Raw genomic sequence first — 27,651 nt, 5'->3', positions numbered from 1 at the left:
AGTGACTTGTACACAGACACAGGGAGACCGAACTCCAAAAACTCTGACCTAGCACCCCCAAACTGATCCAGCTGGTGATTTAAAATTTATCCTTACCCAGGCGGGGGCATGGAGGCAAGAGTAATAGCTCAGTGGTAGAGCACATGCTTAGTATGCATGAGGTCCTGGGTTCAATTCCCAGAACCTCCATCAAAAAAAAAAAAAGTCCTTATTGATGTTCACTTGGGTTAGACTCTTTTTGCAAGAAAATAAAAGCATCTAATGAAATCATATGCAAATGTGATACACGGAGAGGAACACATCTCCTTTGTTACGCAGATCAACTGCGATTTTTTTTTTTTTCCAAAATCTGAGTCAACGTTTCCAACCATTAAAGTTTCAGCTGCCAGTTCCTTCATTTTGCTCTCCTCTGATCTGAGAACATTAGCAGCAGGAGCACCTTTACTCTTAAATTTAGTTTAATGTAAGTATTGCAAGCCCTGCTGGCAAGCCTCAAGGCACAGCTCTGAATGGGGGGTGGTCAGAGCTGAATGATAAAGTGGAAAAAAAGTTGTTAACTGCGTGGCAGAAAAAAATAGCCCTTAACCCATCTATGGTGGAAGTTTAAGCTCAGAGTTAGGGTGGAAGTTGACAGGCTCACTTGCTATTCTAAACCCTACATCCTCCCTGCCTTTGCCCATTGGGAAAGAGGGTTTTTGTTTTTCACAATCAATACACGGCTACATGAAGGCATTTTGTTTTACACAATAGGTAATGTGTGAACTGAGCTTTATGACACATATAATATTTCAAATGCATCATCAAAGACGTAAAGGGATACAGTGACAATTTATTTTCTTATCTAAGTAACCACCATATCTTTTATGTTCTATTAAGTTCAGTCTCATTTATTCTGAATTTTCTTAAAGTGGGAAGTAGCTGCATCCTAGCGTCTAGCAGGCGAAATAAGTGAGGAAAAAATGCAGGTATGCTTAGGCACCTATCATTTCAGGCTGAAATTATACCTGTTGCGTGAAAAAAACCTTTTGCAGTTTGTTAAGGTGAGTTGTATCACTTCCCTGGTTTGATCCAGTGTTCCCAGCTCCTGGGTGAGCTCCAGCCAGGAGGAACAGGACTAGTGCTGGGGGTGACTGATCTAGGGGTGACTGATCCAGGTCTGAAGCAGAAATGGAACACAACATCCTCAACAGTGACACTTCATCAGGGTTCTCTTAGCTCAACGCCACGGAGGAAATCGCACAAGATGAGTGCGGCTGCAGGAAGGGGAACGGTTCAGATTCAGGTGCGTAAGGGAGGATGATGAGAGGCACTTCTCTGGCTGGTACCAAAATGAGTGGAGCCCCAGGAGGTCAGGGTGAAGCTGTCTGTTAGGGAACCCAGAGGCAGCGCCCCTAGTGCTACCAAATGGGCAGTGCTACTTTGTGGCACCACAGGTGCTGAGACAAAGATCAAAAGGCTGCCTGAAGCCATTCCACTGTTGGTATTCAGGAGAGATTGGGTGGAATTCTTTGATCTCCTGGTTGGCGCCGGTATCACAGTTACAGTCTCTAAGTTTGGCCCCCACGTGCAAAGACAAATGAGAATGGAGAAACACAGGATGAAAGGTTTGAGAGGGGTGCATCAGGCTGAATGTGTCCCATGGTGTGAGTTTAAGTTTCTGGCCCCCAAGTAAAATTCTTCAAAGAGTAACCCCCTTGCCCACGATCCCCAGAGATACCCTCATCAGGAAATACAAAGGAAGGGGAGGCCGAGAGTTGTATAGACAGAGGCTACTTGGGGAGTGACTATGTCTGAGGCTGACCACTGTCTCCAGAATTCAGTCACTTTGGGGTAAAAGCTGATATGTGAGAAATCAATAAACCACAGCAAGCAAATGTATCATGTGTCATCAAGAAATTTCAAAATGAATACGTTTTTACTATCAACAAAATCACTTGTAAGAATTAGATCTTTTCATATTATCATAAGCTCTTTTACTATGAAAGTTTAAAGAAAACTACAGAAGAAATATCAATAATTTGCTCCTGAAAAGAGTAAAAGAAAATCACATAAAATAGTGAATAGAATCAGTAAATGTTTATCCCTTGTATCATAATTTTTGGACATTTCTAGCACTCCGTGGTAGGTAATTAGGTAGGTTGTTAAATAAAATAAATAGAAATCACACATTTCCTACTAACTGACTTTACGAATGATTAAATCAAAATTTAAAGCAGGAAACAGTGTTTGAAGACAGGCCACGTTTCACTCGACTTACATTTGGAGATTACTGCTGAAGGTCTCTCCAGGCTTACAGACTTCAGCCTAAAAATCGGGAAGCAAAGAATAGTAGCAAAAGAGAGGAGAGAAAAGTTAAAAATTGGTTAAGAGAATAACCCCTTCCTGCTCCAAATCATAGAATAAGATTTATTCATAAAACAAACACCAGGTACTTACTACGTATTTAGGGGGGAAAAAAACGCTGTAATAGCTGAAATATTATGTCAATGATTAAAGAAGCAAACCATAAAAAAAAAATCCCAAAGTATAGCTCCTATAGGAGAAACTAATCGCTAATTCAATGAAAGGCCAATACATCTAAAATATGTATATGTAGTGACAGATTCTCATACAAACGTGACTAAGGGACCATTTGATCTCTCAAACGGGGTTATCTACCACAACTGAGAGCACCCCAGCTCCTTTTGTGCTGCTACTTAGTTCTGAACAGGACTAATCGATTTATTGCTACTCCTGTTTATTTTTCCCACTGCCCTCACAGCGTGAACTGGGCGGCGGGCAGGTAGAGAGCCTTTCCCGGCTCCTCCTATTTATTTCTTGAAGTAAAAGGTGAGGGCCTTGGCTCAGGAAGCTTGACTCTCTAGCCGTCTGCTGAGGAAGGTCTGTGGGGTCCGAAGAGGGACCGCCTGGAAGAACAACCCGTCTCTTCCAGGACTTTGTCACGAACCTCGATGGACTAGCCCTGGGGAACAGCTCTGGTTTTCCGTTCCGCCGAAGTGCGTCCCTCACCGGTGGCACGACCCGGGCGCCGGCGCTGCCGGGTGTTTCCGCGCTGGTTCAGAGACCCCGCGCAGCCCACGCAGCCCGCGCTGAGAGGACGCGAGAGCGTCTCCAGGGATACAGAGGGGGAGGGGCGGGAGGGCAGGGGCGGGGTTAGGCTAAACCGGGGCTCCGGATTGGGGCAGCTTCCAGGCTCCTGGGCGCGGGGGCGGAGCCTGGAGGGGGCGGAGCCTCTTGGGGCTGGGCGGAGTCTCCAGATCTAGCAGGTTTTTCCCGCCAGACCGCTCTCAGAAGTTAGACTGCTTTCAGAAATTAGTTCACCTAACCCAAGGGCCTCAAGTTTGCCGCCCTGAATCATTTCCTTCATGGCACTGCATTCTCAATATTTTGCAACATTTCCCTGTCGTCCACTGATTGATGAAAAAATGCTCACCTTGGCATTCAAAACACCCAAGACCCTAAGCCACTTGTTCATGCTGGAGAAATCATTCATTCTCATCTTCCTCAGCCTCTGTGGCAGTCAGAACCATCTCCCTGCCCCACGTAAACACTTTTCCCAATCCTGTCTCCAGAGAGATAATCCAAGTTTGAGTTGTGGTGAGCTAAAAACTCAAGGTGTTTTTCACACTCTCCCTGCGTCCTGTCTTTATATATATTTAAATTTTTACCCCAAACTCCAGATTTTATGTTTGCAACGACTTAACTCCAGTCTCATTAATCCCAGCCTACGATTCCATCCCTTCTCTCACATGCAAGTGTAAGGACGTGAGCGTCCTTGCTCATTGTCTGGTACAGATGGAGGGAAAAAGTGAGACTTGCTGCTTACTACTCCTCAAATACAGATGTGCTGGAAAGTGGGGCTTTTATTCATGCCTACTGTCACAGCCTGTAGGAGAGTGAGCTAGCAATACTGTTCACGCCAGTCATTCTATTAACCAAAAATCGATTCTGTTCAGAGTACAAGCGTAACAACCATAACCACACTTTCATTCCAACATCCAATTTGCTGCAATAAATTGCTAAATGATTTCCACCGAGGAAGGGCACATTACATATTCAATTGATCACTGTGACTACCTGTGACTGGGCTCTCCGTGATCTCTCACATCAGTAAGGTCCATTCTGTTCTCATGAACTCATTTCTCACTTTCCAGCAGCTCCTTAACACAACTCCACTGTGACCTGTGTGAATTCTGTTCCAGTGCTCCTTGCCTTTTCAGCTTTGAGGTCTGTGAATTCCATGCACCTTCCTTTATGCATCAGTGCTACAGATGTCAATCAATATTTAAGAAAGAAGAACTAGATGTCTGGTCTGAGTTTCTTTTATTTGTTGTCTAAACAGGACTGTTTTTCTCCAAGTTTCCTCCCCAAGGGAGAATTTTCATAGTGAATGAGGCAGGCAAGTCACGTCTCCTTGAGTTTCTTTTAGGGTTAGAGCTTAGGGAACCAGCTGTCATGAGTGAGATTGCTAGGTCATATGGTAGTTCTATTTTTAATTTTTTGAGAACTTCCATATGTTTTCCATAATGACTGTACCAATTTGCATTCCCATCAACAATGTACAAGGGTTCCCTTTTCACCCAAGGGTCTCATATACTCCACCACATAGCCAAAATAGGCTATGTAACCAGGCAAAACAGGTGCAGATTATCAATCCACATATTTTTAATAAGCAATGTAGACAAGCTAGTCCAGAGTGCTTTCAGGGGATTTTCAGACTTTAAATAGCACATTCAATGTCACTAGCCAGTACATTTCATTCGTATCTTGGCTGAGGGAGAGCACCATGGCTCTAGGTATCCCTGGAGTTAAAGAAAAGCTGCCATGGATCAAGCTGCAAGCTAACCCCACACTCCCCTACCAAAACTGTAAATCAAAAGTAGTGCTGAATCACTGATGGAATCTCAGACTTGAAAAACTTAAGAGTGATAATTCTTTGTATATTTCCATTTAATACTCTGGTTTAGTTGGACAAAATAGATTTGTGTCTTGAAGAATGGAAAGTTAATCAAATGGTAGCTTTCACTGCACTGCTGTTCTAAATAGAGCCTTCTTGCTGGGGTGCCTGGTATATGGCACATAATCCCCTGATCTTATATTTTGATTAACAGACAACAAACAGAAGCAATTTGCCTTTACCTAGCAGGGACAGCAGTGCACTTTTATTTTTCAACTCAGTAATCTGTCAACTCTGGATCTTTGCTGCAATTTAATTCACAGGGACCTTAATTATCTTACCGTCTCACAGACTGTCAGGCTAGATCACTGCACTGACAGGTTATCTGATACAATCTGGAGAACAAGAAATATCAGGCACCCTCCATGCCTTGGCACTATAAATACACGCCAAAATGAATGATGTACATCTTGTGAAAATACAGGAGTCTCTCCCCTCAGTGAAGTTTGGGATGAGGGGTTAGATGGATGGATACTACAATGGAAAGGATAATTTGCTGAAAATGTACACACCCAACCAAAATGTTTATTTGCTTATCTTTGGATTTCGGAGTCTGATGAGAATTATGGTCTCTCATCGTGTCTGCAGCAATAATATCCTGCCCTGATATAATAACCATAATTCTTGTTTTCTAGCCCCAGGATCTGCCCCGATATCAGTTCTTCCCATGTCTGGTTCACAATGGTTTTATGGGCCTTTAATATCATTCTAATAAATTAATTTTTCAAAAGTTAGCCAGAGTTGATTTTTATTCCTAACAACTAAAGAATACTAACTTAACATAATAATTAGGAAAGTATTACAAATGAGATAATAAAATTTCATCTCACATTAGTAGGTATTAATTACAGATAATATCAATTATTCACATTAAACACTTGAGAATATTACATGCTTTCTAAAGTAATTGCTGAAAACTCAAGATTCCATTAAGAAATTGCACTAAAGTGTGTATACTACTATATTTATTTTTCTATTGTTACATAGAGATTTGATAAAATTAGGCCACAATATCCTGTTTATATAGTCAAATGATGATGAGTTTTTGACCTGGCTGAAAATATTATAAAACCTTTTTGAGGTTTAAATGTTTTCCAATTGTACAATAAATCAGGTGGGGAAATCTAGTTAATATTTATCGATCTTACATAAACAGTGCCCTGCACTAGATATTCTAGGGTAAAAACAAAAAGCTGTTTGCTTATTGATGCTTGCAAGTAATAATTTTTATACTGAATTTAGAGTTGAAAGCCTTTTTATAGATTTTACCAGTGTATATAACGCCCTTGTAATTGTCATAAAAAAATGTTTTACAGTTAAAAGAATCTAGGAAAATAGCTTTTAAGATTCAATCAGATAGAATCAGTGAAGTTTTTTCAAATTATGCATTCTCAAATTGTCCTTTTGTTTGGCAAGATTTGGTAAAATGAAAATGGACTGGAACAGGAGAAGCAGCAAACTGAAGGCATTATACTCAGGCATTCCAAGGCTAGGAATGAGCACATGTGAAAGCTGAGGGTCTGGGAAATGATTTCCTTAAAACCATCAACATTTAAGATGCCTGGGAAGTCTTCAGGAGTTCTTCAGCTTGAAAACCTTCTTGAATATCTAATGTATGTTTCCTTGGTTTTAATCTAGTTTTAGTTGTTTTCTTTTTCTTAATGTGTACAAACCACACTGTTTTAAAATCCAAAGTACACAAAGAACCAGCTTTCTTTAATAATGTCTTACAAATATCGGCTGGTGTTAAAACTTACTTGCTCATTTTTTTTTCCAGCAATTTCACACTTTTGGTTCTGACTGGTGCAATTCTGTTGGTTCTGACTGGTGCAATTCTGTTTTCTCAGACTGCTAGATCTGCTAATTAAAAAATTACCATTTGAACTTGAAACTACATATACGCTTTATTGTTCATTTTATTCGTTATTTTGCACCTTCACACACTGGATAAAGGTATGGTGGTAATGTTTTCCACAAGCGGAAACAAAGTTCCATAAAATAATATGTTTCAGTAGTTGTCAAATCTCTTGAAATCATAATTATCTGTGTCCATAATAAGAAATATACACATGCATATACATCCATCCAGCTACTTATGTATACAAATCCCATTCTAAGATATTAAGAGGTATATCAGTATTTTTCCAATGCAATTCAGAAATGAAATTCCCCATTCTTCAAGGACAGAGGCTTAACTGTGTATATGCAAGGAGAATTCTAAATTCACAAACAAAAATCTAGAATATAACAACATTTTTGGAAGACTGTTATAAACAAGATGACAAATATCACATTTAGTAAAATTCTACTGTAACTTCCAGTTCAGTCTCACAGGGTAATAACTTATTGAATAAAAGTATAAATAAAAACTGAATTAAACATAACAGAAAAAAATAGAAAGTAGCAGTCTTAAACATGAAATTTGAAAGTCTAAATCCATCCCTTTATCCATCCATCCATCATGTTAACAAACCAGGTGGTCTGCTAGGGTAGAATATAAAGGTAAGTCATGTCCTCAGTGAACTCAGAGCCTAGAAGCTGACAAACAGATAGAAAAGACAGCTGTTTCTTTGCTTTCAAGCTCTGTGCCCCATCTTCACCAGCATCAGAGAGAACTGGACTGATGTCCTTGTCTTCTACCATTACCTTCTGCTCCCCAGTCTATTCCTAATCCTCTCTGCTCCTAATTCATCTCCCATATAGGGTCTTAAACTTGACACTTAGATTGGACTCTTTCTTCTCTGGTACTGAAAACTCAGGCATCCCAGGCATTTACACCCAGTTAGTTACCTGCCTGCAGCCCAGTTTGCACAACCAGTTATTCCAATGGAACTTTAAAGCACAGACCATCAAGGCTGATACTTCTCCCTGGATCATCCCATCCTGGGGATGTCCACAGTACTACATGACAAGTGCTGTAAAGATGACATCACATTTGGTGCCTCCAGGAGGGATCACACAGCTGCCCAGGACTGAATGGATGTTTGGCAGTCACGAAAGAGCTCAGAGAGCTCACAGAGGAGCTAGTGCTTGAAATGTGATTTTGAGGCTTGAAAAAAAAAATAGAGGTGTGTCGAGTATAATGAAGGCAACAGAATGGCAGAAAACCTCGACTTTTTGGACATAAAATCAATTCTAGAATACAGAGGCAGAGAGCCGTGGAAGATGAACCCATCTCCAAAACAATATAGCAGTATAAAACTTTGAGCTCCCACCAAGGCAGTGAAAAACTGAACACACAGTAACATACTTATTAATCTTGTTAATTGAGGGTTATGGTTGGAATAGATGTTGATTTTATAGTATTAGTTATAGCTAGGACATGGGAAAAATTATGAATACCCCTCAGAAAAAAGATTGAAATTAAGTAATTATTTGAAAATAAAATAAAGAATTCATCAATCTTTTATGGGTAAAATTGGTTACTTACAAGAACATTCTACAAAGAACTTTGGTCTAGCTGACTCCAAAGCTTTTCTCTTAAATTATGCTTTTAATTAACTCTCTTTCCACTGATCCCATACTTACCAAGCAGTAAGTATAATTTCCTTCTCTATGTAGAGATTCCTAAATGGATGGAAAGTATGCTCTGACTAACTGCCATGAATATTTATGTTCTCTGGAAGTTATATTCTCACTGCAAATTAATGCACTGGCGTTTAGTTTGTGTGTCAACATGTATGAGTTTGTTTATTTGGGGTTAAAGCCCTTACTAAGGTTGATGACCATTGGGTATGCTGCAAAGTCACGTTTCTGGATCTCCAAACTGACGAACAGGTCTTTGACTAGGGTAATCTGTCCAGAAACAGCCACCTGACGAAGGCCAGCTTAGTGACCATTGTTCTCTCATGGTAATACATCTCTCATGGCCCTCTTCGTTACTATAATAATAATGAGACCACGTGACTTAATTAAGTTTTTTAAGTACCATAAAGGATCATAGGAAAAAATACAAGATCGATGAAAATTAATAACATAGCCAGGAAGGCAGAATTTTGGATGTAACAAACCAAAGTGTGAAAAAAAATTCAGTGGTTCCATGAACAGTTTTAGCTGTAACATCTTAATATTTTTCTAGAATAATAAGATAATTAAGGATATATTATCCATTGCAGTGGCTATGAGAATGTACCTCAGAGACTGCTAACTACAGGGAGTGTAATTAATCAAGAGTCCCAATTACTGTGTTTTGAAATTTGTGTTTCCTCAGCCTTCATGGGTCACTCCCAGCCAACGACTGTGTGCATCATATTAATTCTTCCAATCCATGAACACAGTATATCTTTCCCTCTGTTTGTGTTGTCTTCAATTTCTTTCATCAGTGTCTTATAGTTTTCCGAGTACAGGTCTTTCACCTCCTTATACACTTTTAATAAAATTGTACCTGCTTCTATTAGCCAGAGTTGATTTTTGCTCTTTGCAAATAAGACCTTGATTAATACTCTACCTTTCCTGAATGGGTAATTCAAGAGACTTTGGTTCTTACTGCTTGGACTAGACTGCATTGCCCCTGAATGCATTCAAGGTCAGCACCAATGTGCCAGCTATTGAGTCTTTATTTGTTTGAGGAACTTGTTTTATGCCTGAGCAAGATTAGTTCTGCCTCTGCTTTGTGAAGCTACCCACAGACATGCAGCAGGCTTTAAGTTCTGCTGTTTTGCTTCAGTTTTCCCAGCTAATAAATGGTAGACTAGGGATTTATTCAGATTTTCTGACTCCAAAGTATTTCCTCCTCTAGTGACTTTGATTAGTTATGTCTCACAGTTGGGGATGGTCCCTCTGAGGGTGAGATCTCTTCTCTTCCCAAATCACAGCATTAAGATAGTTTCCACATCATCCAGTTGACTACCTCCTGTCGACAATAGCAATCATTTTGATTCGCACGCCATTATTTATTATTGAAACGTCTTAATAGCATCCGCCCCACCCATCCTACACCTGCCACCTCATTAATGTACTGCACGTATCTCTGCACTTGTCCTTCATCAGTGCACCTTTCACTGACTTCCTCTCTCCAGAAGGAACAGCACGATCTCAGCACCCTAGTCAGCCTGGATTCCACCACTGGAATCATTGCTGCTTCCCTTCCTGCCTTCCAAAACTCCTGGTGTGCTTCCTTCATTGCTCATTTTGGCCCTTTTCCAATCCCAACAACTGGAATAACACAGCAATTTACACTTCATATAGAAATGCATGGCTTTGACTCAGGTGACTAGAGAAGGAAAACTTAGAGAAAGCTTTTCTTAAATCGCAAAAAGATAGTGACTCCAGAATTCATTCCAGAATTTCTGAGTGTTCCATCAAGTGATTCTTCCATTCTTTTTTCACAGCTCTACACTTTTCCCTCTTCTGACCCCAAAACTGTTTTGAAATGATAGGTAGTTTTGTGGAGAGAAGAGACCCTTAATGTTGCAGAAGGCTATCTACTGTTTTAACTGAACAAGAGCTTCCCACAAATAAAATGAACTTACTTTATGTATTTAATTTTATACGAAGTTCATAGATAGAAGGCTTATTTTTGTAAAAGAAGAATCTTGCTGGGTTGATGATTCCTACCAGTTTCCTAATAGAAAAAAAAATGGATGTCTCAGTTGAAATACATAATAAGCCTTGAAAATTCTCCAAATCACCTCTCCTTTTTAAAAATGTTCAGACTGAAAGATGAGATGGAGACAGCAGTGCTGCTGAAGATCAAATAAAGTACCATTGTAAGCGTTCTCAGTAGACAGAGCTCATCCCATAAGTCATTAAACACATAAATTCCAGAAGAACACATCAATGTCATTTTTCACTGCTCCAACAACACATCCAAAGCAGAGTAAAATATTTTCAATAAATTTGACATCCAGATTGCTTATTTCAGTGTTTCCACTTTTCTCTTCATCACCTTCTGTCCCAGAGATAAAAAGTTGAAAATTGCGATAGAAAATTTCAGATGTTTTCCAATAGCTGATTCTTCTAAAATATTGATGAAATTCATAACGAAAATATTTTTCAGTGTTTTTCTGTTAGTGCCACCAAAACGATCCAAGCAGATGATTATTTAATAAAGAGCAATGCATACAGTCGATTCATAGGAAGCCACAGGTACCAAAGAGGATGTGCCAAGAGAGTTTGAGAACAGTAAGAGGAAGAGGTTATCAAGTGAAACTGAGAGCTGTGGAAATCAAGTCTCAAGGGCACACATAGCACCTGTGAAGGTGGCCCACTGTACAAAGTGCTTTGAAAAAGTGCTGCCTCTGAGACTGAGGACTTGTGGTTATAAAGACCTAGTTGTAATTTTGGGAAATCGTGCCTGTAATTGATTCCACTAAAATATAAGTTGCCTGGAAGAGATAATGTCATGACTGACAAAAAAACAGAAAGCAGTAGATGAGGAAGAATTTGTCAAGCACCCTATTGCAGTCTCCGAGAAGCTGGGGCTGACTCCAACGGCCAATTCCAGTCACCAAGCCAGAAGCCCCCCAGGGGTGATGCAGCTCCACAGGCAGTCAAAGCCTGGCAGGCACGTCTTGTAAAGCCATCTACCACCCTTTCCACCCTTCTCATCTCAACCAGTGCTCACCAGTGGACCTTGTGATCTATGATTTGCTTTCTGCAGTGAAATGGGAAGTTATGTCCTAAGTCAAGAGTGAGGATTTGTGGCCTTGTTGAATACAGATTTGAACATACATTGGCAATCTGGTGTATGAACTAGTTTCTACAATTTTGGGTTAATGTAAATCAGTTTCTGCTTCCTGATTATTTCTTAGTGAACTGGTAAATATTTTTCTTTTGGAAACTGCAGGGCTATAAACTAGACATGGAGCTAATGTTTTCATCAAAGCCTGCCTTCCCATGGAATTCTGCAGAGAAGCTTACTTCAGTATCTTAAATATCTCTTTTACCCCAGTAAGGAGCACAACCATTCAATTGTCCTATTTTTCCAACTTGGGAAGGCAAATGAGTTATCTAAATCGAGATGAAATTTTGTGATTACACTCTGCAAAATTCACAAAAAGACGCATTACCATATATACATGAATGCGCTACTCTCCATGTAAACAAGTGATTACTTATTTAGGAAGAGAATTATCACTGCAGACGTAAAATTTTGTAAGTCTTATCCTTCTCCTTCATAATCCTTTTAAAATAAGAAGGTATAAATAATTATACATTTTAATTCAGACTTTGGTATTCCAAATATTGTTTTATACTTTGCTGCTCACATTAGCAGACTAATTTTTAGAACAGGGTTTTGATAAATGTATTCATTTAAAATTTTTTCAAATGGTAATCTTATAATTCTTTCAGTTCTTTATCCTAAGTAAAATTATAAACTAATATTATAATTCTTTCAGTTCTTTATCCTAAGTAAAATTATAAACTATCAGCTATTTATTCCAGTATTATTTTAAATTTACCCAACAACATTATTTATGCTAGTACATGCTACTACTTAATGCTGAAAGTACAGTACTAAACAAGACACACAGGTCTCCAGTCTAATGGGCCTTTTGGACATTAAATTCTGGTGGGGGTACTGATAGACTAATAGTAAACAAGTAAACAAGATGATTTCAGGGCGATGAATAAGATAAAATAAGGTGGTGTAATGAGGTAAGGGTGTGTGTGTCTGTGTCTGTGTGTGGGTTGGAGGATGTTTGTTTAGACTGAGTTCTTAGAGAAGGCCTCCATATGAATATGACATTTAAGCTGAAACCTGAGTGAAGGAGGGAATGGAGAAGTCAGGGGCAGATCTGGGAAAAGAACATCACAGGTAGATGGAGTAAAACAAGCGAAGCTCCAGAGGTAGGAGCAGAGTGGGTATGTTGACCTGTGGCAGACAGACAGCTCAGGTGCCTCCATATGACTGACTCATTCTGGTGTATGTATCTTTGGATAATTCCCTCCCCATAAGTGTATGTGTATGTGTTATCTGTGACATGCTTCTAACCAATCAAAAGATGAGCTGTCACTCCTCTTATGTGATATAAGACTCTATCTTGCTATCAGACTCAGTCCAGTCTCTCACTCTTTTTCTGTTGTTGGCAAACCACAGCCAAAAGGAACTGAATGCTTTTGAAACCCACACCAGTGGGGAACTTGCTGCTTCCTTAGCTGGGCCTCCAGATGAGAACACCATCTTGACCAGTCCCTTGATTGGAGCCTGTGAGACCCTAAGCAAAGGATCCAGGTAAGCCATGCCTGGACTCCTGACCCACAGAAACTATGAGATAATAGATGTGTTGTTCTACCTTGTTAAATTGTAGCAATTTGTTACAGAACATAGAAGTCAATCCATGGCCCCCAGTCAGAATGTACTTTTGGCTGAAGGGCCATGATCCAAGGGAACAGGACTACATTTGAGATGAGGCTGAAGGGTGACGACATAGGACCTTAAGACATGGTAAGAAAATTTGATTTTACTATTAAGTGTGTTAGAAAGTCATTGGAGAGATTTAAATAGGAGAGTGATATGATTAGGCATTTCCTGGTTACTTGTGAAGGGTGGGCTATGGGGTGACCAGAGTGAACAGGAAGACATCTCAGAAGGCAGCTACGTTCATTAGTCTAGATGAGAGAGTGAAGTGGCTGGGATTAGGGTGGTAGAAATGGAGTATAGTTTTTAAAAAAGAGAGAGACAGAGAGAGAAGAGTCAGGAAAAATTTGAATGCAGTCTACCAAATCATTTGGATTCAGCAACTGGGAGTATGGTGATTTCTTTACTGAAATGGAGAAATCTGAAGGTAAAGTTGGGTTTCTCAGGTAGAACACAGAGAGGGCAAATCCAGAGTGCTATTTTGACCTGTTAAATTTGAGATATCAGTGACATATTAAGGGGTAAGATGTCAAGGAAGCTATTGAATAAGCAGGTCTGAGACTCAGTTTGAGTGACATATATTTGGAAGTAATCAGAATACTGATTGTACTTTTTCTCTTCCTGTCCCAGGCGATTCGGGATCTCCCGGCCCCAGTGCAGACACGACCACGTCGAAGAACCACACCACACACAACCAGTCCCGAAAATGGCACAGAAATGGCATCAAAAAACCCCGATCACAACGATACGAATCTCTTAAGGGGGTGGACCCCAAGTTCCTGAGGAACATGCGCTTTGCCAAGAAGCACACCAAGAAGGGCCTGAAGAAGATGCAGGCCAACAACACCAAGGCCATGAGTGCACGTGCTGAGGCTATCAAGGCTCTCGGAAAGCCCAAGGAGGTCAAGCCCAAGGTCCCAGAGGGCAGCAGCCGCGAGCTCAGTCGACTTGCCTACATTGCTCACCCCAAGCTCGGGAAACGTGCTCGTGCCCGGATCGCCAAGGGTCTCAGGCTCCGTCAGCCAAAGGACAAGGACAAGGCTCAGACCAAGGCCACAGCTTCAGCTGCAGCTCCGGCTCCAGCTCAGGCTCCCAAAGGCACCCAGGCCCCCACAAAGGTTCCCGAATAGAGGCTCCCATCTATTGATGTGAGGATAGAAGGACTGGTGTGACCCCTGGGCTGCTGTTAGTTAAAACCAGAAATGGGATTGGAAGAGGAAGTGTTAACATGATATGTAATAAGGAAAACTTAAATAAATATAGAAACTTGCTTCTGACACTGAATAGAGAACTTTGCTTTGTTGACATCTAAACCAGTAGGCTATTATCACTATGCTTAACAATATTCATAAAATAATTCTTTAATGTGCACTTACTATTTGCTTGAGATTTGGAGATTGGGAGTCATGTGCATATAGTAAAATCAAAATTAGCTCACACAACATTGTAAAATGAATATAAATCAATAAAAAACGTTAAAAACAAAATAAAACAAAACAAAACCAAAGTTAGCTGAAGTCCCAGTGTAACCATCCCCTATAGCCAGCTTCTCCCTGGACAGGCCTTCCCATTCCCTGCCCACCACCACCCCTGTTTCCATTTGAGCCATTGACTCAGCCCCAGCAAGCGACTCCACTAGTCTACCTTCACCCTTTATCGGTTTTATGTGACCTCTTTGCTTCCAGGCTTTTAGCCATTAGTCATACTTGTTTAAACTGCAATTTTCATTTCGTAGTTAGAAATGATTACTTCCAAAATCAAATCACCTACTGGTCTACATTTGAACCGTATCCTCTCTTACTCTTTGGTTGTAGTAAGGCTAACACATGACACCCATGGATTATGGTTAAAGAGTCAAATGAATTGATAATAATAAACTGAAGATCTACAAAGATGTGATGTTGTTAAAGGAAACAGAGATAATCCCACACAGAGTTTTGACTGTAGGATTTCTCACTTCTCAAGAGTGAGTCTTATCTTTCTTTCATAAGCATGAAAAAACCTGGAGCTCAGGAGTGCCTCAGGCAAGTGAGTTTGAAGGTCTTCTTCAAGACTGAACGAAAGATAATAATCAAAATCTAGGTCAAGATGCTATTTATTCTAGAGAGAATTGTTTAAGCTAATGCTTTAAATTTAACTCAGAACACATTTTAATATATGATTCATACCATGTCTATCAGATATTCTTAATGACTGCACACGTTGTAATCTCATTCGGGCTATTTTACTTTGAGGAATTGTCTAACATCAAGTAGTACAGCCATTAAATTATCATTACAAAGCTATCAAACTTCCTTCATTGCATCTATTTCTCAAGACACAGTTGTGCTATACGGGTCTGAAAGCTTTATAAAGTTCAATATACCTTTTCAGAGAGAGAATGAAAACAAAGCGTTTATGGTTTTAAAAAAGAAACAGAATGGAAAAAGTGGCAAAGAAAAAAGATCTGGTCTGATCCATGACAAGGAAAGTTTACCCTTAGAGAACCAGAAGGAAGCTGCTTCAACTTATGGTTAGCAACAGCACAGGCATGTTAAATTTTGTAATAATTATTAAAAAAATAAGTAAAAAAATATTTGTGAATTAGCCAAATTTTATAAAGTGGTGAACAGTTGGTGGGAACAAATATAATTATTCAATGTGAATACGTTTCTATGGAAGAAATTAAGCTATACTGCATGTGAGCTACACTTCAACAATATCATTCTAGTTTGTGGTATACAACAAGTCAACATTTGGTATTTAAATGAATTTAAATGAACTACATGAAGTAGTTTACTCTGAAAGTTTCTTTTATCTTATCAATTCATTTGCATAGTTGGTCATGAACACTGGTTCTGCGTGAAGACACATAAAGCACAGCGTGAATGAAATTAGGATAAAGTCAAAGTGAGTCCCAAAAGACTTAGACACAGCAGTCCTGCTAAAATCCAGAGAATAAGAAAACAGAGCAAGATTGGACTCTCTGGCTAAAGGCTTCACATAGCAGTAGGACTATTTGGAAGAAAAAAATAAAGTGTTAAAAGAGGTAGAAATAGTTTGAGTTCTGTTAGAATAAGACTTAGCGTTTGCATAACCAGAAGTCTAGAGATGCTAAGGAGATGGATTTCATAGCGGGTGTGGGGGTGGGTGCTGAACTGTAGGGTGAGGGAGTTACTCACACATCCAGCACTGAGGATGGAAGAGGAGGCCACTTCTGATTAGTAGTTGAGAACGAGGAGAGTGAGCCATGGCAATAGGGTCTGTAGGTTAGACCATGCAACGGAGCAAAGGACTAACAAGAGAAAGGCCAGATTTCTCACTGTGCTTTATGACCAAAACATTACACCAAATTTCCATAAAATGATTTTTTTTCATAAAACGATGACTAATGGCCACAAGGAGGTTAGATGGGTGTAAAATTCTTAGTTACAAATAAATTTCCATAACTGCCAGTGGCTCAGTGGAACTTTTCTAGGCATATGGTGATTATCCAGCCCAAATTACAACTGAGGAAATTGTGGACTAAAGGATGACACGAGCATCCAGCTAAAGGTTAAGGCAGAACACAGGCCATCCAACTCTTCCAAGGTCAAGCGTCTCTCCAACACTCTCCAAGAAGGACATGTGATCTCTCCTTCAGAGACAGGATGGCTTATTGAAATTTACAAGTAAGCCCTGAACTGCCCTTTCAGCCAACATGTCTAACTTCCCCCAAGCTAAATCAGAGTAAATCAGAGAGAAATAATAGAACATAGTTGATTTGCATTTTATCTTCTTTTATTTTCTGTTTTACTTCTCACAGGGTTGCTAACAAGCAGTGAAATGCCCAAATGTCAGAAAAGGAGGGAAAGCAAAGGATACAGAAAACCCACAAAGTGACTAATCAGCCCCAGTGTGACTGGGCGTTAACACCAACATATTTATTTGGTGCAGATCAAAAATCCTCATCACATTTTCAAATCTCAAAGAACCCAAATGAATCTGGACCTGGAAGAACAATTCCTCTGGAATATAATGACTTGCCAGCTTCCCCCAGAACCGACTGACACTTATCATATGAAACTGAGGCACTAGCTCCTCTGATCCCAAAGGGTGTGGTTATAACTGAACATAAAAAATGATCTGCTGCTGGATCGTTCCCCTGCAAGATTCCATCCGTGTTCCCATCTCCTGCACTGGACAGGTGTAGGCAACAGATGATCTTCAGCCTGGGGAGAGGAAGAGCGAGGTGTTCCTTCCCGATTCCATGCACACATGTACACATGCGCGCACCCGAGTGATCGGCCAGCTCCCTTCTAAAGAGCTGTCATTCCATCCACACCAATATATACAAATACCAAAGGGCCAGAGTCCTGGAGAGTGCTTTCCCGAGGTGGCTAATTATCCCCGCTACCTTTCCTGGGCTCACTTCCCCTCCTCCATAGTACCGCTGAGCTCATCTTCCTAGACTCTTTTGTCTCAGCCCCCAAATCAGATAATCTCCATCCCTTGGTCTTTAAAGCCATTTTCTCCCATCCTTCCAAGCGACTGCCCACTCCTGTGGCCCAGCCTCCACTGGGAGTTTCAGTTATTTCCTCCTGGCTTGTGTCCCTGCTAGCAAGGACAAAGAGGATTTCTCTAATTCTGAGAGTCATGGATAGAGGGACAGAGAAAAAGGACAAGACTTCCGAAAAGGTCTGGCCCGAAGGTGAACTATCTAACAAAACCAGCCCCATCTCCTCAACGGTGCCTCTTCTGGTGGCTCATCTCCTGTGTCTGAGTATCTATCCCCTTCCTGCTCTTTTAGGTGCAGATTCTAGAAAGTGTGAGCAGAATGTAAGTCAAAAGTCTATAATTTCCCAAAACAATCCATTTCTGGTTGCTGCCGCATGAGCTGACACTTTCTTTGTTACAAAGCTCACTATATCAACCTGTTAGGATAGTGCTGAGTAACTTGTTAGCAACTTCATTGGCAGAAAGAGAGAAAGATACTGGATTTAATTTATGCAGCAATGTTGTGCTGTGTTAAATATCTTATTCAGACCCCTCAGGAACATGAGCACAAGGTCAAAGACACCACTGTGTGTTCAGACCTGTCCCAAAGGCTCCTGAGGGGAAGGGATGAGAAGAGGGGCTGATACTTGGTCCAACACCAGTTTGGATATGGCTGTGAAGGTATTTTTAGATGAGATTAACATTTAAATCAGTAACCTTTGAGTAAAGCAGATAAATGAAAAACTGAAGTCCCTGGAGGAAGAATGAATTCTGCCTCCAGACTGCCTTGGACTTGCGTTGCAATACCAGCTCTTCCCTGGGTTTTCAGCCTGCTGGCCTGACCTGCAGAATTTGGACTTGCCAGCTCCCATGATTTGCAGGATCCAGTTCCTTAAAATAAATCTCTGTCTCTGTCTCTGTCTCTGTCTCTATCTCTTTCTCTTTAAATACACACACACACACACACACACACCCCCATGGGTGCTGTTTCTCTGGAGAACCCTGACTAGTACACAGGTTCTCAGCTCTGGCCTGGGAAGTGTCTCTAAGGTTATTGTCTCCCTTGCTTTCATTAAGATGACTGCTAAAATTCCAGTGCAGGCCATGTTCATGTTTCTTATAAGTTGTGTGAATATAAGCTTCTCTTATTAATTGCTGTTGATTAGCCAAAAGGCAAATATTTAATTAAACCTTGAGAGATAATAAAATTGCACATGAATTATCTATCTAAGAGTGCATAGGTCTGTGCATTTCATTACGACGATTTAACTAACAATCACGTCTCTTATATCCAGTCTTTCTTTGAGCAAGTTGATTGTTTTCTGCTCTGTTTTGTTTTGTTTTCTCTAAAATTCACCAGAGGGACGATGTTATTTTTTCTAAAGTCATTTGTTGGTTGATTTGTATTTACTTGTCTTCTCCTCCATGTCCCATTAGAAGCACTGGTGGTCACAGCACAGAAGAACATTTTTGTTTAGTATCCTTGAACATGTATACTCAAGAGTAATTATTGACCAGATTGAGTGACAGGGAAGACTCTTAAGAGAAAAAAATGTAGCTGGAAAGTGAACAAAACTGTTTTTTATTTGCTTTTATTGCCTAGGGATTTTCTCAGTGCTGCTGTTCTGTGAATGTCCACAGGACAAGTGGGTCACTCTGGTATTGGCTGAGTGGGTTTTGAATGTTTACTTGAAGTACAGAGATTTCTATTTGGCTACTTAAAGAAACAGTAAACATCTAAACACCACTAGTGTGCCTGCTCAGGACTGAACAGAAGTGGCTGTAAGGTCTTCAATACAGACCCCTGGAGATTTTTCCTAAAGAGAATGAGGCAGTTGGCTTCCCCGGGCTGTTGCCAAGGCTGGACCACCAACCACAGGGGCCGAAATTGTGAAAAAGAAAACTAACACTTTCACTTCTAGAACTACTGAAATTATGCTTTTCTCAGCTTGCTTTGTTTGTTTGTTTGTTTTACATTACCTGCCCTTTCATTTATGATGGTGACAGTTCATAGTCAGGTACCCATGTGTCTTTTAACGGCCTCACTTTGCAATAAAAAGTTCTGTATTTGTTCTGCTCATTCTTTTAAAGAATATTTTGAAATTGACTGTCTTACGAAAACACCTGAGAAGTGCTGGCCAACATACAGCTTTCTTGCTCATGTTTGATGCCAGCATTTCCAAATTCTAGTCACCCCTCTGATATCCCAAGAGTGTATGTCTATGCAATGACATGCACACCGTTGTTTGCCATCTCCGTGGTGCAGGGCGCTGATCTCTGGGACCAGATGGCACTACTGGAGTGGTTGACACCAGATTGTTAAAGAAGACGCTCTCTTCTAATGGTGTGGAGCCAGGACAACTCAGGAAACGGCACACACATTTTCCCGGGTCATCCCTTGCTTCCTGTCTAAATGAGGCTGCTAGCAAGACCTAAACTATGCGCTATAGGTTGGCTCTAAGGATTGTTCACACAGCATGGGCCAGTGTCTGGGGCTATGCAGAGTGAGCAGAATTAAACCATTAACTCGGCTGAAAAAATACCCCACAAAGGCTCTGAGGTATTCCTCTAAGTGCGGGCATAATTCACCTTGTTCTCTCAAGCAAGGAGTTACTTTGGGTTGTGTTTCTCTAATCACACATGCTACTCTGACTGTATTAATAATAAAGAAGCCTTCTTATCTAAAGATGGTATACATATATTTCAAATCATGTTGTGCATAGGATTCAAAGGATTACTGACATGAATAATGTTCAAGAAAAAGACCATCTAAAATTTTTCTAGCTACAAAGTTATGAATTTTATAGGTCAGTTGTTTACACTGACTACCTCAGATTTACTTTATTAATTCACATTGTACAGTTAAAATGAAAAAGACAATAATTCTTTTTATTGTCAAAATTCGAACATACTTATGATTCATTTATTCATTTATTTGGTCCTTGTCGAGTTTCTTGTATGGGTCAGGCATTGTGCTGGATGCTGAAGACACATCACCATAAAAAGACAACACAATAAGTAATAAAAAGGGGTCAGTTCTATGTCAGAAGCAAGCTGGGGCAGCTAAGGGCTTGTATTCATGGCCAGACTGATGATTCACAAAAAGAAACCAACCCTAATTTTCAACCACTTTTTGCCCTTCTCCACACCTGCCTTGGGCACACACGCTTTCAGTGCTAAGATGATATTTTCCATTCCTTTCCTTCCTGCCTTCTCAGAAATACAGGAAGTTTGAAATCCTGAGACATGCTGACTGATTTAAACCCTGGAACTCACTAGAGGAACAGTGATTTAATGGTACTGCTGAAACACTAGTCATTGATTTAAGACTCTTAGAGAACCCGTTGCTGAATTATCGGGTGTTGGTTTGAAAGGAAACTCAAAGCAACCACAGGAGTCACAAATACACGATGTGGAAATAGTGGTTTAGCTGCAATCTTGGAGGGAAGGCTGGGAAGAGCTGGATGCAAGACATTGGGTGATATTAGCAGAGGGGTGGCTACAGAGGAGCGCTGACTCAGCACAACCCTAAGATTGCTGCTGGGACAGAGGACCAGAGTGAGCCCAGATGAAACCCGCCAGCCGCTGAGAGCCACTCAAGTTCAATGCAGAGACTTTTATTTCTGTGTGCAGTTATTTAGACTGAAAATGGCAACGTGCAACTGTGAGGCAGATCTCATTCATGCATAATTGAAACACCCAAGGGTAAAATAGTGAGGCACAATGGATGACATCTGATAAAAAGAGAGCAAGGCAAGAGAAGAAGTTAAAAACAAGATACAAGGCCCTGGGGACCAGCACGAAGAATACCTGACATAGGCCAAATAATCTCAAATAAAAATATCCAAATTACCAGACAATGCAAATATAAAGACAAAGGCCTGGAAGAGGCACGAGGATTGGGGAGGGGAAATATGCTCAGAATACGAAACACTCAAGGGATGAGTCACTGGTGAGTGAAACTCTTATTGCAACCACGGTAGCGTTTATGTAGTGTTCTCACGTACCTAGGAACTAAAAGAATTAAACCAGCACAAGATTCATTGTCTGAAGTCACATTCTAAGTGACTACGCAATATATACATGTATATGCACAGGTATGTAGGTATGTATGTATCTGTATTACCTGTATAGGTCCATATAGTTTTACATATATGTATATAAAACTACAGACCATATGTACACATGAATGTTAAAATTTTCTTAACTTACTGGGACAGCAGTAGTGTGTGTGTACATGTGTGTATCTGTATATACTTGGCTTCCTAGCTGTGAAGGATCAATTCCATTTCATTACAGAGATTTGTAGAAAAGTCAGTATTGTGACAAGCATTTCAAGGAGAAAAGTGACTGGCTGGGAAACAGGGAATGAGTAATACAGTTGGCTTGTCCATTTCTCTTGCAAACACACAGGTCATTTATTAAGTACCTATCAAGGACTAGGTGTTCTGGACTATTCCATTTAAACCACAAGAATTTCCTACGAGGCATTATCATTGCCATTTTAGGATGGAGATTTTGGGGCTCAGAGAAATTAAGTCACATAAACTTGTCTGATTATCATAAACCCACACTCTTCTCATTACACAGTCCTCTATTCCTTTCAAGAGATGAAAAGGGAAGGCTGCCTAGAAAAGTTCTCACGATGCAACTTTCTACTGTCGGGCTAGAATTATTTTTACTCACTCATACGATGTACACTTTCACTAAACAAAGTGAATATTATAAAAATAAAGCTACATTTATTTCCTTTTGTTAAAAAAATGAGAGAGAGAGAGAGAGAGAGCAAAGCCTTTAGGTTGCTTAAGGATTCTGTATTTAGATCTGTATTTAGTTCTGTACTTAGATCCATGACTTGCTCCCATTTTTACCCCCTGCAATGAGAAGGAACTCTAAAGATGTGCATCCCATACCAATGGGAACACGAGCTAGTTGTAGGGAGAAAATCCATGCCAGATACCCCATTAGTTTACCATACATGTCTTTATTACCTAAGAAAGGGGTAATGAAACGTCTAACTTCATGCCAGTGAAAGGTTATTATACACTCATATACAAGGCATTGAGAATTCAAGAGCTAAAAGTCAGAGTTCCTGCCCTCTACAGACTCCAAATAAATCTGTCTGTATATAAACATGTATATATATGTAATTGTAAATATGTGTAAGGCAAGTGATAAAAGCCTTAGGGGGGGGCACGAGAAATAAGTACATCAGGAACTGGAGAAGAGATAGACCACCTAAGGCTTGGCTTCATTCAGATTCCAATACACGCACAAAAAGTTTGTATCCACACAGCAAACCTTGCTACCTCTGCTCCTTTCTGATGACTTAAAAATGACTTCCCTTTCAAGAATCAGTCTCAGATTCTGGAGGACCTACTAAGGTACTAGAGAAAACTGGTCCCACCCTGTCACAAATATGGAAACTGAGGTTCAGAGAGGGCTAAGTAATTTATCGACAACCAAATGGACAGCTAAATTACTTAAAAATATCTCTGAGAGTAAATATGTTACACTGAAAGGCTTGAAAATAAATCTTTTAGCTGGAAACAAGGACTGGCTCTAAACCAAATGGAAAACATTGAACTGGGGGAATCAGGCAACCATGGTTCTAGTATGTTCAATAGTTTTTACAGCCTGGAAATATCTTGCTTAACCTCATGAGTGGTCATCTTCTCCATCTATAAAAGGAGGGCCAGTGGATTAATGATTTCTCATTTCTCTGGTCATTTCTAGCAATGAGATATCAGGGTTTAATAATTCTAAGTTAAGCTGATAAGAACAGATGTGACATTCGATCTTAGCCAAAAGGCCGAGAAATGATTTACAATAGCCAAGACATGGAAACAACCTAAATGTCCATCAACAGATGACTAGATAAAGAAGCTGTGGTATATTTATACAATGGAATACTACTCAGCCATAATAAGAATAAAATAATGCCATTTCCAGCAACATGGATGGACCTGGAGATTATCATATTAAGTGAAGTAAGTCAGAGAAAGACAAATATCATATGATATCACTTATATATGGAATTTTTTAAAAAGATACAAATTTTATTTACAAACCAAAAATAGACTCACAGACATAGAAAACACACTACTATGGTTACAAATGAGAAGGGGCAGGGGAGAGAGAAATTAGGAGTTTGGGATTAACAGATCTACATCACTATGTATAAAACAGATAAAACAACAAGGATCTACTGTATAGCACAGGGAACTATATTCAATTTCTTATAATAACCTAGAATGGAAAAGAATCTTAAAAAGAATATATATATGTATGTAAATGTATAATTGAATCGCTTTGCTGTACACCTGAAACTAACGTTGTAAACCAACTACACTTCAATTAAAAAATGAAATGTAAAATAAAAAAAATTCTAAATTAATATTCAGCATTGGCCTCTTTCTAACCTTATGATCTTACAATCTTCCTTGCCTTATCTCAACGAGGCACAACTTTCTTTCACTTTTCTCAGACTACCAACTCCTGCTACCCATCCTCACGTATCCCATCAAGCTTGGAGTACATAGGTAGGAAGAAGGCTTGAGTCCTGGAGCACGTGTCTCTGCTCTCAGTGTTCTTCTGTCCATCAGCCACATGGATATAATCGGCCAGCCCTAGCCTTGTACTTCTTCAATAAGAGTAACATCACTTAATCTATAAATATGCACGTATAAGCTACAAGAGAAACAAAATGCTAACTCGAGAGAAATAGATGTTTCTAAATATGCTCCTTTCCATTACTAACTAATATTTGCCACAGACATGAAGGATACATGCAAAGCACTGTATCATTGGTTTAAAAAGGCAATTTGGCTTCCACGATGTTCATCCAAGTGCTCCAATTAGTTCAGTGCTTTCATAATTATGTATAATTCAGTTTGCATTGATGCATGAAATGTTTATTTCCCTAATTGTAACAAGCACTTAAATTAATTACACCCTAACCTTTTGATTCTATGGGCCAACTGTTGAGTCTTTTTGTTAATATTTTAAAGTCATGTCTTTTTATTTTTGAATTCCTCCCCCCTCCCCTCACTTCTTTGATGTGTTGTTTCTTACCCTTGTTTGGAAATCTCTACGGAATCTTCTCAGAATAATCTTGCCGTTTTCTTTTATGGCTGAAACTTTGCATTTTAACAGTTGTCTGGAGATAGTTTCTTCCTTGTGAAATATCGGTTTTAATAACAGGGAAAGAAAAATGCCATAAATCCTCACGAACCGCATAAAGCGGAAGTCTCTGAGAGACTGATTAACATGGAGGCACTACACAGGTTTTTCAGTAATTAGAGGATGTGTCTGCACGGAGCCAGGACAGCTCCGGCCTTGAAGCCATTTCCCAGGGCAGCCAGCAATTATTACAGCCCGGAGTACCTTTCTTATAGTCTATGCCTCTAGCTATGAAAGCTGTTTTCAAATAAAGGTCTCTTAATTTCACAAAAAGTTAACATCACGTTGGATGCACAACACTTTTCTGCTAACACCTTTGCCGCTCCGTTGGAAGAGAGCCCTCAGAGAGAAGGCAATTAGAAATCCCTAATTTGTTGTTCATCCACCCATAAAAGGTTAAGAATATTCTGGTCTCTGATTACATGAACCGAGCAGAGGGCAGATCTGGGCTCCCGCAGTGCCCTAGCTAACTGCTTACTCTATCCGCAAATGCTGCTGAAAATCCTCTTCAGAGCACAGGAGTGAGTTCGCAGTTTTCTTGTGGGTTTGAGAATTTTTTTTTTGTCTCAGTGAATTATAGATAGTAAATAGAGTGTGGAAAGGGTTGTCATTTTTCCTTTTGGTACAGTGCTCAGTATACTCTCAGCATGCAATAAATGCTCAGTGTTAGCCCCGCTGATTTTAGAGGAAAAAAATTCATATAATAGTTCATCACCGGTAACCACAAAGCTCTACTTCCTGATTCACAATTGCTTGTATGGTCTGGATGTAATGCAGCCTTAGGAACAATTATGAATAAGTAGCTCACTTCAATATATTACTTTTTTTTCCAAGAATGAAATAATGCCATATGCAGCAACTTGGATGGACCTAGAGATTTTCATAATAAGTGAAGTAAGTCAGAGAAAGACAAATACCGTATGATATCACTCATATCTAGAATCCAAAAAAAATGACACAAATGAAGTTATTTACAAAACAGAAACATATTCACAGACATAGAAAGCAATCTTATGGTTACCAGAGGAGAAATGGGGGATGTGGAAGAATAAATTAGGCGTTTGGGATTTGCAGATACAAACTAATAGACAGATACATAGATAGATAGGTAGGTAGATAATAGATAAACAAGGTCCTACTGTGTAGCACAGGGAACTATATTCAATATCTTGTAATAACCTCTAATGAAAAAGAATATGAAAAAGAATGGATTTATATATACATATATATATCTGAATCATATACATATATATAACTGAATCAGTATGCTGTACACCAGAAACTAACAGAACATTGTAAATCAACTATTCTTCAATAAAAAATATATATAGATATATGGATAACTTTTTCCAATGAGTGCAGATGAAACATTAACTCCACGATAAACTTGCCGAACCATAAGTCATCTGCCTGGTGAGCTTTCTATTAAATAAGCAACATGTACTATAAATGACAAGAGAAAATTCATCTCATCAGTCAAGGTGATTGACTTGGCATTGAATTATCCTTCACCTATTCTTTCTGTTCTGACAATTCAACCATTTAATTTAGCCAAATGGGTAAACTGAGTCCTGAACAAAAGTCTCTTTAACCTGGAGTGGTCTAGGGGTGGGTTTTAATGAAGAAAAGGAAAGGCAAAGAAAGGAGCTGAAAGAAGAAAGCTGAGAAAGGTAAGCAAACCCAAATGTTGCCAGCTCTCTGGCAGTGCAAATGAGCAATTCGGAGATGAAGTCCTAAAGCTGAGAAAGTTGACCAGATCCGTGTCTCCTTCCCATGGGAGATACAGCATATAGGATCTCTGGTCAATTGAATACACTGCATCCTGGGAGATGGCGCCCCACATTTCACAGTGTTACCATCGAACTGGTGCTTCAGTTGTACTTTTATAAGGCTACTCCAGAGTCATATGAGACCAGCTGCCCTGGGTGGTTTAATAGGTAATACGAAGCCCTGGACAGAAAAGGCAAATTCAAACCTAGATTAGGTATCTATTCCTGTGAAATCCTGGCTCTTCCAGGATAGAAGATTCCAGGATTTATCTTCCAGGATTTATCTTTGGTCTTTGGAGTTCAGATGTCCAGTAAGAGCTCAGACAACTGGCTTGTCAATTTGGCTGCACACTGGACTCTCCTGGGTAGTTCAGAACGACATCAATGCCTGGGTCTCACTTCCAGAGATTCTAATTTAATTGGTAAGAGGTACAGCCTGGATATTAGGGGTTTTTAAGCTTTCTAGGGGATTTTAATGTGCAGCAAAATTTGAGCACTACTCTAGAAATTATGTGGTGAAAGTTCACAGAAGGGGGAATTCTCTCTGTGTTGGAATTCTGGACATATCAGAATAGTCTTATACTAAAATTGTGACAATTAGCTGTGATGTTGTGGACAGGACTCAGTTGCAGAAAACAGAAGCTACTCTATTTAGTTTAAGTATAAATGAATTTATCTTGGAACATTAAATAGATTATAGACCACTGAGGAAGCTGAAGAAATAGACTGTCAGCTGAGCTTTAAGAAACAACTTTGAAAACCATGTTTTGGAATTGAGTCATTCAGGGAGCTGCTACCGAATCGCGAAGTTACTGCTATAGCTGCTAATCCCCAAGACAGACCTCCATTCCCAGGCTGAGGATTAAAGTGGCCTTCAGAAACAGGCATGGCAAAGAAACCACCAAGAACTAGGCGCTTTAAAGATGGGTTTGAGAAACGCAGAGAACGTTTCTCTCAGGCAGTTGAGGGGACCCTAGGTGAATGAA

At 39.8% G+C, this 27,651-nt stretch overlaps 2 protein-coding genes and 1 pseudogene across 2 annotated transcripts in view; 1 reads left to right on the top strand and 2 right to left on the bottom strand.

Moving 5' to 3' along the window:
- Positions 1–27,651, bottom strand: part of TTC29 (tetratricopeptide repeat domain 29) — a 646,928-nt gene that overhangs the window by 203,861 nt on the left and 415,416 nt on the right. The window contains exon 5 of the mRNA XM_031465188.2: positions 2,258–2,304. The gene's annotated coding sequence lies outside the window, so the exon portion shown is untranslated. The remainder of the gene's footprint in view (positions 1–2,257; positions 2,305–27,651) is intronic.
- Positions 12,552–14,389, top strand: LOC105091223 (large ribosomal subunit protein eL29). Its single transcript, XM_064480551.1, has 3 exons — positions 12,552–12,556; positions 12,999–13,133; positions 13,849–14,389. Exons 1-3 carry the CDS (start codon positions 12,552–12,554, stop codon positions 14,387–14,389), a joined length of 681 nt encoding a protein of 226 aa, XP_064336621.1.
- On the bottom strand, positions 23,400–23,538 carry LOC116149095 (U2 spliceosomal RNA; annotated as a pseudogene).

The sequence above is a fragment of the Camelus dromedarius genome, chromosome 1 (assembly GCF_036321535.1).
Source record: "Camelus dromedarius isolate mCamDro1 chromosome 1, mCamDro1.pat, whole genome shotgun sequence".
NCBI lineage: Eukaryota > Metazoa > Chordata > Mammalia > Artiodactyla > Camelidae > Camelus > Camelus dromedarius.
The sequence above is the reverse complement of the archived record's forward strand: the minus strand, read 5'-3'. Positions and strand labels throughout refer to the sequence as shown.